Below are 17,770 nucleotides of genomic sequence, written 5' to 3'. Positions count from 1 at the left end.
TTTATTTTCCAGAATATTTATTATTTCTTAAGCGTAATTATTTTACAGTATATGGCTAATAACTCCATTATCTGAAACACTTATGGGTCTGTTTCTATTTCTGTGTGCCTCATACTTTTACTGAGTGATAGACACTGGTTACAAAAACAGTTGGTATTATTTGAAGTGTAGCATGAGTTTGTTTTACTTACAGAGGAGGTTAACAGCACTATACATGGATAATCTTAAATTTACCAAAAACTGAGATAACTTGAAGCTGAAGTTCAGTTTATGTGAAGGCTGATTTTTTAAAGTATGGTCCTTTGGAGTCCCAACATGCAACTTGTGGGATTTGCTATATTTCCCTTCTCCTCCAGTTTTTGTTCTAACACCAAACCATTTCAGGCTCACTTGTTGAGCCCCAATTGTTTTGAGTTTTGCTAGCTCCAATACCTTCAAACATTTTAAGTCTTAAAAAAAACTTGTCCAGCTTTTCTAGTTGTTCTCAGTGGAAGTATTGAGGCAAATTATAATTTGTCATTATACGATATGTCTACTGTTATAGGAAATAGATTTCTTAATAGGTTAGACTCATTTTCCAGTTTGGGGTGAGGTAGAAATCTAGCTTTTTAAATGAAACACATAGCCAATTATCCTGACTGGTTTTAAATGCCACCTTTCTAAATACTTGTATATGTTGTATACTAGAAATATACATATGCATGGGTTTAATGATCAATTTCACATTGAAGGAAAACTAAACTATCATATATAAACTATATAATCAACCAAATGCTAATGGTGATGATGATGATAATGAAGGAGGAGGTGAAGGATGGGGAGGAGGAGAAGAAAAAGTAGGAAGAAAGGACAAGAAGGAGGAGGAGGAAAAGGAGAAGGCATTGCCATATCATATTCTAAAACAGTCTATAAAGTTATGGTAGTTAAAATAATATGGTATTAAGACAGGGACTGGCAAACAGAACAATGAGAACACTGGTCAAAGATGAGACAACTTGAGGATTAATAAGAATAGTAATTAAAATGGATCAAAATGCAAAAAAAAATGTGTGCTATTAAGTCAAAGTCTATATTAGTTTCCTATTCCTGCTATAGCAAATTACCACAAACTTGATGGCTTAAAACAATGCAGATTTATTTTACAGTTATGGATATGAGAAGTTCTCAACTTAGCATATTGACAAGGCTGCATTCATTCTAGAGGCTCTAGAGGAGAATGTTTCCTTGCCTTATCCATCCCCTAGAGGCCACCTTAATTCCTTGGTTCCTGGTCTTTTCTTCCATTTTTAAGGCCATCAGTAGCACCTTTAAACTTCTCTCCTTTGTCTCTGACTCTGACTTCCCTTTTTCCCTTTCTCTCTTGTAAGAAAGTTTATGATTACACTGAGCCCACTTAGATAATCCAGGATAATCTCCCCCTCTCAAATCCTTTAATTTAGTCAATCTGCAATGTCCCTTTTGCCATGTAAGGTTATAAATTCAGAGGTCCTGAATTTATTGAATTAGCATGCAAGCATCTTGAGGTGGTGGGGGCATCAGTCAGTCTACCACAAGTACTTTTGGAGGATATTAAAAATCCAACTTATTATTCTGAAAAATATTAAAGAAAGGAGAAGAATCTAGCACTCATCCTGTCTTTTCTATATGAACTGTATCTCAGTTGAATCAAATAATTGAAGAGTGGAAGTTTCTATTCATAGAAATATCCAGCCCATAAATGAAAAAAAGCATGATGACATAGAATATCACCATTTTTTAACCCTTAATGAAATAATAGATCTAGGTAATAATGGTCAGTGGTTGCTAACGTCACAAAAAAGAGAAAACCAGACATTATTTGCTTCCTAATATAAATATACAAAACCACCTATAAATTCTTCTTGCTAAACATCTGAACTGAAGTCTAGCCAGTCTTCTGACATTTAACTACCCATTTTCTAGAAACATGGAAGGTAGAGAAATGTTAAGAATACCACAGGAATGCAATTGTGAAAGTAGCTGTGGAAAATTCTATAGGATAGAAAATGTGGATACTTCAACAAACAAATTACAAAGAAATTAAAAAATGCAAATAGTGAACCTATAAACTTAAAATGACTTAAGAATCTAATTGCAACATAGGTATTTTATTTGGGTGCTATTTCAAACAAACAAACATAGAAACAAACAAAGTGATACATAAATAAAACACAAATACACACCAGTTATAAGATAATCAGGGGCTTTTGAACATTGGCTGCACAACTGATGATATTGAAGAGTTACTTTAAATTCATTATATTTTAGAGTCACATATTAAAATACTTAACTATTATGGTCATAAGCTCACGTATGAGAGTTAATATCTAATTCCTTCTATTTTATATATGATTGAAATGTTCCACAACAACAACAAAAAAATTTAAAGAATTACTTGGTAAAGAGCCACCATAATCATAGCACTATGACTGTGATTACTCTGAGTTTATAGGTTAATTTGAAATGACATGATATCTTCATAAAACTGAGTCTTCTAAACTGGAAACATGTTTTATGTTCCATTTACTCAGAATGAAAAAAAAAACTATCTTTACTAAAACTACTCAATTTTTTTTTGTATACTTTTTAACATTTTTGTTAGGTTCATTTATAAAAATGTTATGGTTTTTATTTTATTTTATTTTATTTTTTATTTTTTATTTTTTAATATATGAAATTTACTGTCAAATTGGTTTCCATACAACACCCAGTGCTCATCCCAAAAGGTGCCCTCCTCAATACCCATCACCCACCCTGCCCTCCCTCCCACCCCCCATCAACCCTCAATTTGTTCTCAGTTTTTAACAGTCTCTTATGCTTTGGCTCTCTCCCACTCTAACCTCTTTTTTTTTTTTTTTTTTTTTCCTTCCCCTCCCCCATGGGTTTCTGTTATGTTTCTCAGGATCCACATAAGAGTGAAACCATATGGTATCTGTCTTTCTCTGTATGGCTTATTTCACGTAGCATAACACTCTCCAGTTCCATCCATGTTGCTACAAAAGGCCATATTTCATTTTTTCTCATTGCCACGTAGTATTCCATTGTGTATATAAACCACAATTTCTTTATCCATTCATCAGTTGATGGACATTTAGGCTCTTTCCATAATTTGGCTATTGTTGAGAGTGCCGCTATAAACATTGGGGTACAGGTGCCCCTATGCATCAGTACTCCTGTATCCCTTGGGTAAATTCCTAGCAGTGCTATTGCTGGGTCATAGGGTAGGTCTATTTTTAATTTTCTGAGGAACCTCCACACTGCTTTCCAGAGCGGCTGCACCAATTTGCATTCCCACCAACAGTGCAAGAGGGTTCCTGTTTCTCCACATCCTCTCCAGCATCTATAGTCTCCTGATTTCTTCATTTTGGCCACTCTGACTGGCGTGAGGTGATATCTGAGTGTGGTTTTGATTTGTATTTCCCTGATAAGGAGCGACGTTGAACATCTTTTCATGTGCCTATTGGCCATCCGGATGTCTTCTTTAGAGAAGTGTCTATTCATGTTTTCTGCCCATTTCTTCACTGGGTTATTTGTTTTTCGGGTGTGGAGTTTGATGAGCTCTTTATAGATTTTGGATACTAGCCCTTCGTCCGATGTGTCATTTGCAAATATCTTTTCCCATTCCGTTGGTTGCCTTTTAGTTTTGTTGGTTGTTTCCTTTGCTGTGCAGAAGCTTTTTATCTTCATAAGGTCCCAGTAATTCACTTTTGCTTTTAATTCCCTTGCCTTTGGGGATGTGCCGAGTAAGAGATTGCTACGGCTGAGGTCAGAGAGGTCTTTTCCTGCTTTCTCCTCTAAGGTTTTGATGGTTTCCTGTCTCACATTCAGGTCCTTTATCCATTTTGAGTTTATTTTTGTGAATGGTGTGAGAAAGTGGTCTAGTTTCAACCTTCTGCATGTTGCTGTCCAGTTCTCCCAGCACCATTTGTTAAAGAGACTGTCTTTTTTCCATTGGATGTTCTTTCCTGCTTTGTCAAAGGTGAGTTGGCCATACGTTTGTGGGTCTAGTTCTGGGGTTTCTATTCTATTCCATTGGTCTATGTGTCTGTTTTGATGCCAATACCATGCTGTCTTGATGATGACAGCTTTGTAGTAGAGGCTAAAGTCTGGGATTGTGATGCCTCCTGCTTTGGTCTTCTTCTTCAAAATTACTTTGGCTATTCGGGGCCTTTTGTGGTTCCATATGAATTTTAGGATTGCTTGTTCTAGTTTCGAGAAGAATGCTGGTGCAATTTTGATTGGGATTGCATTGAATGTGTAGATAGCTTTGGGTAGTATTGACATTTTGACAATATTTATTCTTCCAATCCATGAGCAGGGAATGTCTTTCCATTTCTTTATATCTTCTTCAATTACCTGCATAAGCTTTCTATAGTTTTCAGCATACAGATCTTTTACATCTTTGGTTAGATTTATTCCTAGGTATTTTATGCTTCTTGGTGCAATTGTGAATGGGATCAGTTTCTTTATTTGTCTTTCTGTTGCTTCATTGTTAGTGTATAAGAATGCAACCGATTTCTGCACATTGATTTTGTATCCTGCAACTTTGCTGAATTCATGTATCAGTTCTAGCAGACTTTTGGTGGAGTCTATCGGATTTTCCATGTATAATATCATGTCATCTGCAAAAAGCGAAAGCTTGACTTCGTCTTTGCCAATTTTGATGCCTTTGATTTCCTTTTGTTGTCTGATTGCTGATGCTAGAACTTCCAGCACTATATTAAACAACAGCGGTGACAGTGGGCATCCCTGTCATGTTCCTGATCTCAGGGAAAAAGCTCTCAGTTTTTCCCCGTTGAGGATGATGTTAGCTGTGGGCTTTTCATAAATGGCCTTTATGATCTTTAAGTATGTTCCTTCTATCCCGACTTTCTCAAGGGTTTTTATTAAGAAAGGGTGCTGGGTTTTGTCAAAGGCCTTTTCTGCATCGATTGACAGGATCATATGGTTCTTCTCTTTTTTTTTGTTAATGTGATGTATCACGTTGATCGATTTGCGAATGTTGAACCAGCCCTGCATCCCAGGAATGAATCCCACTTGATCATGGTGAATAATTCTTTTTATATGCTGTTGAATTCGATTTGCTAGTATCTTATTAAGAATTTTTGCATCCATATTCATCAGGGATATTGGCCTGTAGTTCTCTTTTTTTACTGGGTCTCTGTCTGGTTTAGGAATCAAAGTAATACTGGCTTCATAGAATGAGTCTGGAAGTTTTCCTTCCCTTTCTATTTCTTGGAATAGCTTGAGAAGGATAGGTATTATCTCTGCTTTAAATGTCTGGTAGAACTCCCCTGGGAAGCCATCTGGTCCTGGACTCTTATTTGTTGGGAGATTTTTGATAACCGATTCAATTTCTTCGCTGGTTATGGGTCTGTTCAAGCTTTCTATTTCCTCCTGATTGAGTTTTGGAAGAGTGTGGGTGTTTAGAAATTTGTCCATTTCTTCCAGGTTGTCCAATTTGCTGGCATATAATTTTTCATAGTATTCCCTGATAATTGTTTGTATCTCTGAGGGATTGGTTGTAATCATTCCATTTTCATTCATGATTTTATCTATTTGGGTCATCTCCCTTTTCTTTTTGAGAAGCCTGGCTAGAGGTTTGTCAATTTTGTTTATTTTTTCAAAAAACCAACTCTTGGTTTCGTTGATCTGCTCTACAGTTTTTTAGATTCTATATTGTTTATTTCTGCTCTGATCTTTATTATTTCTCTTCTTCTACTGGGTTTAGGCTGCCTTTGCTGTTCTGCTTCTATTTCCTTTAGGTGTGCTGTTAGGTTTTGTATTTGGGATTTTTCTTGTTTCTTGAGATAGGCCTGGATTGCAATGCATTTTCCTCTCAGGACTGCCTTCGCTGCGTCCCAAAGCGTTTGGATTGTTGTATTTTCATTTTCGTTTGTTTCCATATATTTTTTAATTTCTTCTCTAATTGCCTGGTTGACCCACTCATTCTTTAGTAAGGTGTTCTTTAACCTCCATGCTTTTGGAGGTTTTCCAGACTTTTTCCTGTGGTTGATTTCAAGCTTCATAGCATTGTGGTCTGAAAGTATGCATGGTATAATTTCAATTCTTGTAAACTTATGAAGGGCTGTTTTGTGACCCAGTATATGATCTATCTTGGAGAATGTTCCATGTGCACTCGAGAAGAAAGTATATTCTGTTGCTTTGGGATGCAGAGTTCTAAATATATCTGTCAAGTCCATCTGATCCAATGTATCATTCAGGGCCCTTGTTTCTTTATTGACCATGTGTCTAGATGATCTATCCATTTCTGTAAGTGGGGTGTTAAAGTCCCCTGCAATGACCACATTCTTATCAATAAGGTTGCTTATGTTTATGAGTAATTGTTTTATATATTTGGGGGCTCCGGTATTCAGTGCATAGACATTTATAATTGTTAGCTCTTCCTGGTGGATAGACCCTGTAATTATTATATAATGCCCTTCTTCATCTCTTGTTACAGCCTTTAATTTAAAGTCTAGTTTGTCTGATATAAGTATGGCTACTCCAGCTTTCTTTTGGCTTCCAGGAGCATGATAAATAGTTCTCCATCCCCTCACTCTCAATCTAAAGGTGTCCTCAGATCTAAAATGAGTCTCTTGTAGACAGCAAATAGATGGGTCTTGTTTTTTTATCCATTCTGATACCCTATGTCTTTTAGTTGGCGCATTTAATCCATTTACATTCAGTGTTATTATAGAAAGATATGGGTTTAGAGTCATTGTGATGTCTGTATGTTTTATGCTTGTAGTGATGTCTCTGGTACTTTGTCTCACAGGATCCCCCTTAGGATCTCTTGTAGGGCTGGTTTCGTGGTGACAAATTCCTTCAGTTTTTGTTTGTTTGGGAAGACCTTTATCTCTCCTTCTATTCTAAATGACAGACTTGCTGGATAAAGGATTCTCGGCTGCATATTTTTTCTGTTTAGCACACTGTAGATATCGTGCCAAGCCTTTCTGGCCTGCCAAGTTTCAAAGGAGAGATCAGTCACAAGTCTTATAGGTCTCCCTTTATAAGTGAAGGCACGTTTATCCCTTGCTGCTTTCAGAATTTTCTCTTTATCCTTGTATTTTGCCAGTTTCACTATGATATGTCGTGCAGAAGATCGATTCAAGTTACGTCTGAAGGGAGTTCTCTGTGCCTCTTGGATTTCAATGCCTTTTTCCTTCCCCAGTTCAGGGAAGTTCTCAGCTATAATTTGTTCAAGTACCCCTTCAGCACCTTTCCCTCTCTCTTCCTCCTCTGGGATACCAATTATGCGTATATTATTTTTTTTTAGTGTATCACTTAGTTCTCTAATTTTCCCCTCATACTCCTGGATTTTTTTATCTCTCTTTCTTTCAGCTTCCTCTTTCTCCATAACTTTATCTTCTAGTTCACCTATTCTCTCCTCTGCCTCTTCAAGCCGAGCCATCGTGGATTCCATTTTGTTTTGCATTTCGTTTAAAGCGTTTTTCAACTCCTCGTGACTGTTCCTTAGTCCCTCGATCTTTGTGGCAAGAGATTCTCTGCTGTCCTGTATACTGTTTTCAAGCCCAGCGATTAATTTTATGACTATTATTCTAAATTCACTTTCTGTTATATTATTTAAATCCTTTTTGATCAGTTCATTAGCTGTTGTTATTTCCTGGAGATTCTTCTGAGGGGAATTCTTCCGTTTGGTCATTTTGGAGAGTCCCTTGCGTGGTGAGGACCTGCAGTGCACTTCCCCTGTGCTGTGGTGTATAACTGGAGTTAGTGGGCGGGGCCGCAGTCCGACCCGATGTCTGCCCCCCGCCCACCGCTGGGGCCACAGTCAGACTGGTGTGTGCCTTCTCTTCCCCTCTCCTAGGGGCGGGATTCACTGTGGGGTGGCGTGTCCCGTCTGGGCTACTTGCACACTGCCAGGCTTGTGTTGCTGGGGATCTGGCGTATTAGCTGGGGTGGGTAGGCAAGGTGCACGGGGGGTGGAGGGGCAGGCTTAGCTCGCTTCTCCTTAGGTGATCGACTTCAGGAGGAGCCCTGTGGCAGCGGGAGGGAGTCAGATCCGCTGCTGGAGGTTTGGCTCCGCAGAAGCACAGAGTTGGGTGTTTGCGCGGATCGAGCAAGTTCCCTGGCAGGAACTGGTTCCCTTTGGGATTTTGGCTGGGGGATGGGCGGGGGAGATGGCGCTGGCGCCTTTGTTCCCCGCCAAGCTGAGCTCTGCTGTCCGGGGGCTCAGCAGCTCTCCCTCCCTTTGTCCTCCAGCCTTCCCGCTTTCCGCGCAGAGCTGTTAACTTATGACCTCCCAGACGCTAAGTCGCGCTTGCTGTCGGAACACAGTCTGTCCGGCCCCTCCGCTTTTGCCAGCCTGACTCGGGGGCTCTGCTTGGCCGGCGAGCCGCCCCTCCGCCCCGGCTCCCTCCCGCCAGTCCGTGGAGCGCGCACCGCCTCGCCGCCCTTCCTACCCTCTTCCGTGGGCCTCTAGTCTGCGCTTGACTCCGGAGACTCCCTTCTGCTAATCCTCTGGCGGTTTTCTGGGTTCTTTAGGCAGGTGTAGGTGGAATCTAAGTGATCGGCAGGACGCGCTGTGAGCCCCGCGTCCTCCTACGCCGCCATCTTCCGGAACCTCAATTCTATGGTTTTTTATTTTTATCAATGTGATCCTTTTCTATTGGGTTATTACTAATATAATAAGAAAATATTTTCTTAATGATGGTTTTATATCATACCATCTGCAAACAATGAAAGCTTTGTGTCTTGTTGTCAATACTTATCTTTTCTTCTATTTCTGACTTCTTTTTTGTTTTACTACATTGGCTAGGAACTAAAAAGCAATGTTGGTAATAATAATTAGCCTTGTCTTGTTCCTGACGGGTATTTTAACGTTTTCATTAAGATATTTGTGGAGAGTTTTTTGTGTTGGTATATTCTGAGTTAAGAGTGTAATTATTTTTTTAAGAGTGTAATTCTATATTACTGATTAATTGAAGTCTAGTTAAAGTGAAAAATGAGTGTCTAATTTTATCAAATACTTTACCATATCTATGGAGATGGTCACTTGGTTTTTCTTCCCTTAATCTGATAACGTACAGAATTACATTAACAGATATCTCAGTGTTAAATAATCCTTAAATATGTGGAATATATCCTATTTGAAGACCCAATCCTCTGCTATATTTCACTTCCTAATATTTTATTTAAGATTGTTGCATCTATTTTCATACCTGAGATTGCTCATAACTTTTATTCTTTTTTTACTTTTGGTTATAATTCATTACCAATTCATGGAATAAGTCGAAACATTCTCAGAATTATACTAACTTCAAAGAATGAGTTGAAAGTTCTCCATCTCCTTCTATCCTCTATCACAATTTACATAAAAGGGAATTATCTACTTTAGAAATTTTGGTGAAACTAGCCTGTAAAATCGTCTAGGTCTGAAGCCACTTTTACATTTGGATTTTTCAATATGTTACATAATTATCATTCTACTAAGATCACCAGTATTCTTTTAAGTAAATATTGGTATAGTTCCGAGTATTGTTTTTTTGTAGATTTTCAAACCTATCAACATGAAATTGTACCGGATATCTTAATAAGAGTTTTTAAATCTTATTTTAAATTTCCAAGATCTCTATTAGTTAATTTTTCAAGAATACAGCAACCTTTAAAACTCTCTTAAGACTATTAATCGGACTTCAAGTCTTCTACCACTTGCTCTATCAACTCTGTTCCTTAGCTATTCTTTGATTTGTTCATAGAGTTTCATGTCTATCTATGATTTTGCTTTCCTCAACTGCTTGGTGATTTGGGGCTGCCATTTAAAATCTTTACATTAGATAATCCTTGTTCACTTGCCTGGCGATGTTTGTGTGCCATAGCTTGCCACTAGAGACTGTAGGAGAGGGGCAAATAATAATGGTAGCTAGATGCACCAGTAGATTATTTTTAGGGTATATTCATGGTCTCTCCTGGAAACCTCAGAACTGCTCTCCTCTTCAGTGTCAATGTCCACAGTAGTTTCTTCAGTTTTGGGGAAAATGCTATGGAGTCCCTGTGCTCTGCACAGGCAGCAGAAGTGAAGGAGCTGAATGGCGCAGTTGCTCTGAAAGCAGTTCCCTACATGCTTTTGGCTTTTTTCCCTCTAAAGCTTTTCCTATTTCTGTATCAATTGAGCATGCCTAAGGAAACTTCACTAACTCTGTAGCATCTTCTTTGTGCATACAGGGCTGTGGTTTCATCTAACCAGAAATCTATAATTTTACATGTCATAAAATCTTTTATCCATAGCATTGTGGATTTTGAAATTTTTGGCCTCGCATGGGATTTTGGATGGAAGAGTTGTACATGTCGGCTTAATTCACTCTTTTGATAAAATCACTCATCCCTCTTAAAAAGACTCTCTTTGTTTCTTTTGGGGATTTCTTTATCCTCTGTCACCCACTCAATAAGTTCTACTTTAGTCTTCGGGTAGCATTACTCCACTCCTCTGGCCACAGTAGTTAATCAAGGGTGGACACGTGGCATAAGCATAGCCAATAATGTTAACACTGTGAGGAATATTTCCCCTTTTTCCTAGATGTGCTAAACCAGAGCTGCTTCTATCAGGTCCCCTACCAGTTGGGAGGAAGACTGTCTGCAGTAGAGGGGAATGAGACCAAAGCAAAAAGAATCAGAGAAAAGAGATGAAAAACATCTAAGAGAGATGAAAGATTGAGATATATGCGTGTATACACATACACTCTTAACTACATTGTTTGACTACAGTTAACCTCTGTCCCACTCACCCCTGTATTTACCAGTTAGTGATCACGTAATACACCTTTCCTTTTTTTAATTGGTTGAACTATTTTGAGTGGAATTTCTTTCACTGCACCAAAAAACTTACAGTACACTGACTATCTCATTCACAACCTTCAGATTTCCTCTTAGATTTCACTTGTTCCTAGAAACCCCTATAAACTTAAATCTACAAGTTAGGTGTTCCTCTTTGTCTTCTATTTGTTCCCAGAGGATCATAATATTTGGGGCCCTATACTATAATGAATTATTTAATCACCTCTCTCCTCTCATTAGACAGTCAACCCCTTGAGGACAAGAATTGTTGCTTATCACTGTGTATCTCTGGAAGTTAGCACAAAACCCACAATGTCATAGGAACTGGGTCACATGTTGAATGAATAAATAAATAACTTATAGTTGTATCATTTAGTAGATGCCTTGTGCTAAATACCTGAGTAGAACCATGACTTTGGGTATCTGCTATGAGTTTTTGATCATCACCATTGCTAATACCTGAAAGTATTCTTTTTGTGTGCAATTATTAAATGTTACTTGTGGTTTTCAGGTAACAAAAGAAAGAACATAGCAGTTTCCAGATTTCTCTCTGTATGGGGCCTTAGACCAAGGAAGGATATAGATCATATCCCCTAAGGAGAGTCTGTTTCCCTTACAATTCTTATGTCAGAGGATCTGTGAGCTAATTGCATTGTCAAAACAAGTCTTGGTGAGCTGGCTTAAGCGACTGAAAGGCAGCCCTCATCTCTTTAAAGTGAGTGAAACTCATACACTTCATCCTCTCAGGTGGCTACAGCCACAGGTATTTGCTGCCTCCATTCTGTCATTATCCTGGTTCGTTCTGGTTGCTTACTACCTTTTCAACATATATGATCTGTGAACCACTGAATGAACTACAAAACATGTCGTTTATAGAACTCTATCTATCAGAAATATTCCTACATTATGCAGCATCTCAGGTCAAGAATAATAATTTACTGAAAATGTGCCTCTATGATCTAAGCACAACATGAACTTTTTTGTAAAAGGTGAGTAGAGATTAGCCAGAAACAATTGCTAAATGCAAAAACCAATTCCTTTAAACTAAAACCCAAGAAAAGTATGAGTATGACTTATTTATGTCCTATTAATAACTAAAATTAATATTTAACAATTATTCATAGAGGGGATTTATATGTTTTGTTATAATTGCCTATCCACAATTAAGAGAGAAACTAAATTTTGTCAGTGTTCTTTAACTTGAACACCAGCCTGAGAGTTAAACTTGGAACATTTATGCAGTTGTTGTGTGGACCTTGTTTGCTCTCAGAGCACTGAGGTCAGCATGAATAATCACATTAACAGGGCAGGCCTCTGCATCCTCTATGAAAGGTTGTTAATTAAAAAACAGATATTAGCACCAAGGGTTATCAGACACTTCAACAATGTCATTAAATATTATAGTATAATACCTGCTTTGGTTAATCCTTTAAAATTCCAAGAATGGCCTAATTCCTGAAGACCCCAAATCCCTTCATTAAAGATTATTTTTTATAACTCTGGTCAGCTTGGAGAAAATGTAAATGACAAAGGAAAATAAAAGCATCAATCCCAGTCTACTTTCTCCATTTTATCTTTCCATAAGCATAAATGTCACCTAAATATATCCTTACAACAAAGAAGAAAGACACGATTGTGTAACTAACAAAGAGAAAAGGAGTTCAAATTCCTTTATGAAATTTTTTCTTGATGATTCTAAGTATCTGCTTTATGCTACTGGCAAAGCCATTATCATTTTCCCAAAGTTTTGCTGAATAAATGATATAGCGTTGTATTCTAAACTGATAATTTTTGCACCTGTTGCACTATATGATGTAATTCTCTCATGGAAATGTTGTCAGTGAAACTTTGTCAAGTGACACCTAATTTAAGCTCGTATGAGGAGACCACAAAGAAGAAATTTTAGAGAAGTCAAAGGCACAAAGGGCTCCTTGTTTTCCTTCAATTAACTTAAAAGGCCAACATGAGAACAAGTACCCAAATGGAAGATGAGTAACAGTGACTGAGGTGTTTATGAAATAGGCATTTTTTTTAAATCCAGAACAACAGCACCCTGGCAGATATAATAGTTGGCACATTCCACCTGGTGCTTAGTATCAAGAAATTATAAAGATAACATAAATATCCCTTTATTCACCATTTATGTGATTTAAATTTTTTTTTAATACTTATTAGTTTTTAAGAGAAAGAGAGAGGGAGGCAGAGTGTGAGTGGGGGAGGGACAGGGAGAGAGGGACACACAGAATCCGAAGCAGGCTCCAGGCTCTGAGCTGTCAGCACTGAGCCCAAGGTGGGGCTCGAACCCATGGACCGCGAGATCATGACCTGAGCCCAAGTCCAACGCCCAACCGACTGAGCCACCCAGGAACCCCTATTCATTGTTTATTTGTGACCATGGCCACTCCTATGTCTGATACTTCTAGGCAACATAGACTCCTCAAGTAGTTGGGAACCTAAGGAGCACTTTTTATGGCATCTTTAGCCTCCTTAAGATGTTTTCTTACCTCGGATTAATTTGTAGCAATTATGAACATGTAATTATACATAAAGCTGTTCCAAAATATCTTAAGGTAGACCATTTATTGTAGAAATGCTATTGTATTCAATGTCACTGAATCACTTATGTAGTATTAATTGAGGGGCCACTATGGTTCATTCTACACTATGCTTTGGTAGAAAGGCATCACCTCATCCTTGCCTTCAAGGAAATTACAGTTGAGTTGTGCTGACTATATCAATCCACAAAAAATAATTAGAAAACCATATAGCACAGTGCATATTTATGTGCTTATACGTGTAAAAAGAGTAGCCAATATTCAGCAGAAAGAGATCAACCAGAATAAAATAATAGAATGTGATTAAAGAGTTTGTCTAAACCTTTCCTTTGAGATGTGATGCAATTAAGGAAGGTTTGCTTCATTGAGGAAGTGGGATTTGAATTAGACCTTAAAAATGATTAGATTGAAAAAATGCGATATTAGAAGAGATTTAACTGAATTAATTTATCTCACTTTTCCCAATTTTCTTTGTATGAAGACATACATAACCCATTCAGCTTTTCTTTGTCAAATAATCCATAAATACATAAAGTATATGTGATTAACAATGCCTTTAATGCCAAAAGACAGCTTATTTTCTTAATCCAATGCTCGCTTTATGTAATTATTCTTTTTGCAAACTACTAGTTGGTTATATTAACACTCGAGTAATCTTGACAAGAAGTTGCTTTAAGCAGTTAAAGATCCAGATGCCGATCAGCACGCATTAAGTGATTCAGCTTAATTGGTTCCATCTAGATAAATTACTTACCTCAGTTCCTATCACAATTTCTTCCCTGGTAGAGTAGAATAGAAACTCATATAGCTTGTAGTGTTGAAATAAGCTGAAATACAAAATAAATGTGCAACTCTGATAAATTTATTTTAGGAAAGAAAGCAAATATGTAAGAGTATTTATGAAAGGGAAATAGTTCATATTGAGCAAGACATTAAATACTAACATGGAGTGAGCTACCTGTTTTATTCCAAATGAATTGTCCAGAAATGGTAAAAAACTAAAGATTTACTTTTTTGAGATGTTGACAGTATTACACAGTACCGAATATAAGATCAGTCAATTAATCTGTGATGAATGGATAGGTTTGGGATAAGGGAGCAATTAGATTGCATCTGGGCTTTTCTTGGCTGGCAATCAAATAATGCAGTGTCCCTAAATAACACCAAACTTCACATTATTTTTCATGTTTTGCTTCAAACTGGAGTCAGTTTCCTCTGGAATGAACGGACTGAAATCTATAATCTACATCTGTATTATTTACTTCTCACATTCTCAAACTGATTCAAGATTAAATTAATCTCTGATAACACCTGAAAATGATGCAGCATGTACTGAAATCCATTTAGGAGTTGTCTGATTTTCCTGTAGAATATTTGTTCACACATCAAAGAGAGGAATTAATATAAGAAAGGTAATTTCTTCAGTTTTTACCCTAAAGAGCAGGTGGTCAGTGTATAAAAACCATGAAGAGCTAAAGAACAGGAGCCTCTTAAAACAAGTATTTCTGTTAAGTTTAAAGATCTCAGCAATGTGTTATTGAGAGTTAAAAATTTACTGAAGGGCTGATTTCTAATATCCTGTTTGTGATAATATTTGAATTTTTCTAATTCTTTTCCTGCTGGTTGGGAAAATTAATAGACTCATAATACAGCAAAATGCCCAAGAACAAAAAAATTGTCTTACTGGTTTCTCCTTCACTCTGGTGCCTTTTGCTATTCAAGAAAATTGATTTTAATATAACTTAGAAATTAACATTTGCAAAATGTAGCTACAGAGCATGTATAATAATGGCTTCTCCTGAATGCTGTAATGGATCAAAGTTTCAATTCATTTGAAATCAATGAAGAAATCCTCAGGCAGCTGGGTCTCTCTGAGTTATATCAGCAGTTGATTTCACTACTAACACAATCCATTAAAAAGTGATGGGTATGCAGACTCAGTCATGGTATTATTATTCTTTTTTTTTTTTTTTTGAGGCAGGGTGGGGGGGACCTCATACATTCAAATTATTCCTCAACACTCAGAAAACTAACTTAGCTTTTGACATTACTTTGATTTGTTGGCTAGAAAATACATCAAGATTAGTGAAGTTTGATGATTCAATGAAGCAAAATAAATTCAAATTCTCCTTTCCTTACATTGCTTACCTAGAGAAAGCTTTAAGGTTAAAAATATTACACTGGCAATAACTGATTGAGTAGAAAAAATAAAGACTGTAGAGTATTTGGAAACAACTTGGCTTCTTCTCTGTGAATTAGTGTAAAATTTTTCTTCCATCTTATGTTACACAAAGAAGTTAATTCATAAATCTTCCTTCCTGCAATTTTATAATCTTTCAGCCTCACTCTCCTCATTGCATATAGGAATTAGATTGTCTCATGCCAAAGGGGAAATTCACTTCTCACAATGAAAATAAAATGCATGACTTGGATGCAGTGGTCAAAGAAGCGAGCTGGGGCAAGACCAGGACTAGGGTAAGATAGATGAGAGGAGGAAGGCACCTAACGAGGCACTTTTCAGGGGTGGGTCAAGTTGCCTCCATTGCTTCGCTCTGGTCCCCATCTTGGTTGGGGTGTGTAACTTTACCAGGGAACTATTAGGTAACTTCCTCTGGGAGTGAAGTGACACCTCTGTTATGGGAATACATTTCCTCCCTCTTCCTTTGGAAGGAAGACTTCCAGCTGACTCAAGCCCCTAGACTATTTTGTCAAATACCTTGTCATAGTTCTAAATCAAAGGGAGAATCCTCAGAAATAAAATGGGTCAAGACATCTGAGGTCACTGCCAGGAAGTATACCCTGTTGTGCACAGAGAGGCAGTGTTGATTTTCTTATATTGAGTAAATGCCTATGCACATTACCTTCACCTAATTTCCAAGGACTAGGTAGAATACACAATGACAGAAGTGTAGTGGGACCAGGTATATCTAAGTGATGTCTTATATTAAAAAGCTGCAGTAGCATTTATATGTATATGTATATGTATATGTATATGTATATGTATATGTATATGTGTATGTATATCATATGTATATGATGGAATATACAATTTATATTCTATTAACAGTATCAAACAAAATTCCAATTTTATTGCTAGTTAAGTTTCATGTGGTGTGGGTCATGTTCTAAAAACTACTCTCCCTGAATTGACGAGGGCTTACATTGGTTGAGTAAATTTGATATCAGATTAAATTGAAACATGCTTATACTACATAAAACTTATAATATGAGTTAGCTTCATATTTATAAAACTTCTTTGTAGTCATTAAAATGAAAAATATTATATGGTTTAATTGCCATTAAATTTATATATGTGGACCTATGAGGCATTCTAAATAGGTATTGTAGAAAAGCACATTTCTTTTTATACAACTTCAGTACCAATTCTAGATATCCTACTAACTGATATTTTATTTTCTGTAAAAGGTGCATTTAAAATGTATAAATTCCTTGGGCAGAAGACATGAATAGACACTTTTCCAAAGAAGACACCCAGATGGCTAATAGATGCAAAAAAGATGCTCAACATCACTTGCCATCAGGGAAATACAAATCAAAACCATGATGAGATACCACCTCACACCTGTCAGAATGGCTAAAATTAACAACACAAGAAACAACAGGTGTTGGCGAGGATGCAGAGAAAGGGGAACCCTCTTGTACTGTTGGTGGAAATGCAAATTGGTATAGCTACTCTGGAGAACAGTATGGAGGTTCCTCAAAAAACTAAAAATAGAACTACTCTACAATCCAGGAGTTGCACCACTAGGCATTTACTCAAAGGATACAAAAATAAAGATTTGAAGAGGTAGTGTACCCCAGTGTTTATAGCAGCTTTAACAACAAGAACCAAACTATTGAGAGAGCCCAAATGTCCATCAACTGCTGATTGGATAAAGAAGATGTGGTATATATGTACAATGGAATATTACCCAGCCATCAAAAAGAATGAAGTCTTGCCATTTGCAGTGATATGGATGGACCTAAGTGTATTATGCTAAGCAAAATAAGTCAGTCAGAGAAGACAGATACCATACGATTTCACTCATATGTGGAATTTAAGAAACAAAACAGATGAACATATGGATAGAGGGGAATAAAAGGAGAGAGGAAAACAAACCACAAGAAACTCTTAAACACTGAGAACAAACTGAGGGTTGATGGAGGAAAGTGGGTGGAAGATGAGCTAAATGGGTGATGGGTATTAAGGAGGGCACTTACTGGAATGAGCACTGGGTGTTGTATGTAAGTGATGAATTACTGGAATCTACTCCTGAAACCAATATTGCACTGTATGTTAACCAAAATTTGAATAAAAAATTTAAAAGTGTATAATTTATTTGAAATCACAATATGAAGATTTAATGTCATCAAAAATAGTTCTGATTTGCTTCACGTGA

The 17,770-nt window shown here is 37.1% G+C and overlaps 1 protein-coding gene across 4 annotated transcripts in view; it reads right to left on the bottom strand.

The window, feature by feature from the left end:
* Positions 1-17,770, bottom strand: part of CABCOCO1 (ciliary associated calcium binding coiled-coil 1) — a 124,835-nt gene that overhangs the window by 75,711 nt on the left and 31,354 nt on the right. For all 4 annotated transcript variants that reach the window (XM_042960320.1, XM_007095789.3, XM_042960319.1 and 1 more), the window contains one exon: positions 14,125-14,197. In XM_042960320.1, coding sequence (XP_042816254.1) covers positions 14,125-14,197 — 73 coding nt within the window. The remainder of the gene's footprint in view (positions 1-14,124; positions 14,198-17,770) is intronic.

The sequence above is a fragment of the Panthera tigris genome, chromosome D2, assembly GCF_018350195.1.
Source record: "Panthera tigris isolate Pti1 chromosome D2, P.tigris_Pti1_mat1.1, whole genome shotgun sequence".
Classification (NCBI taxonomy): domain Eukaryota; kingdom Metazoa; phylum Chordata; class Mammalia; order Carnivora; family Felidae; genus Panthera; species Panthera tigris.
The sequence above is the reverse complement of the archived record's forward strand: the minus strand, read 5'-3'. Positions and strand labels throughout refer to the sequence as shown.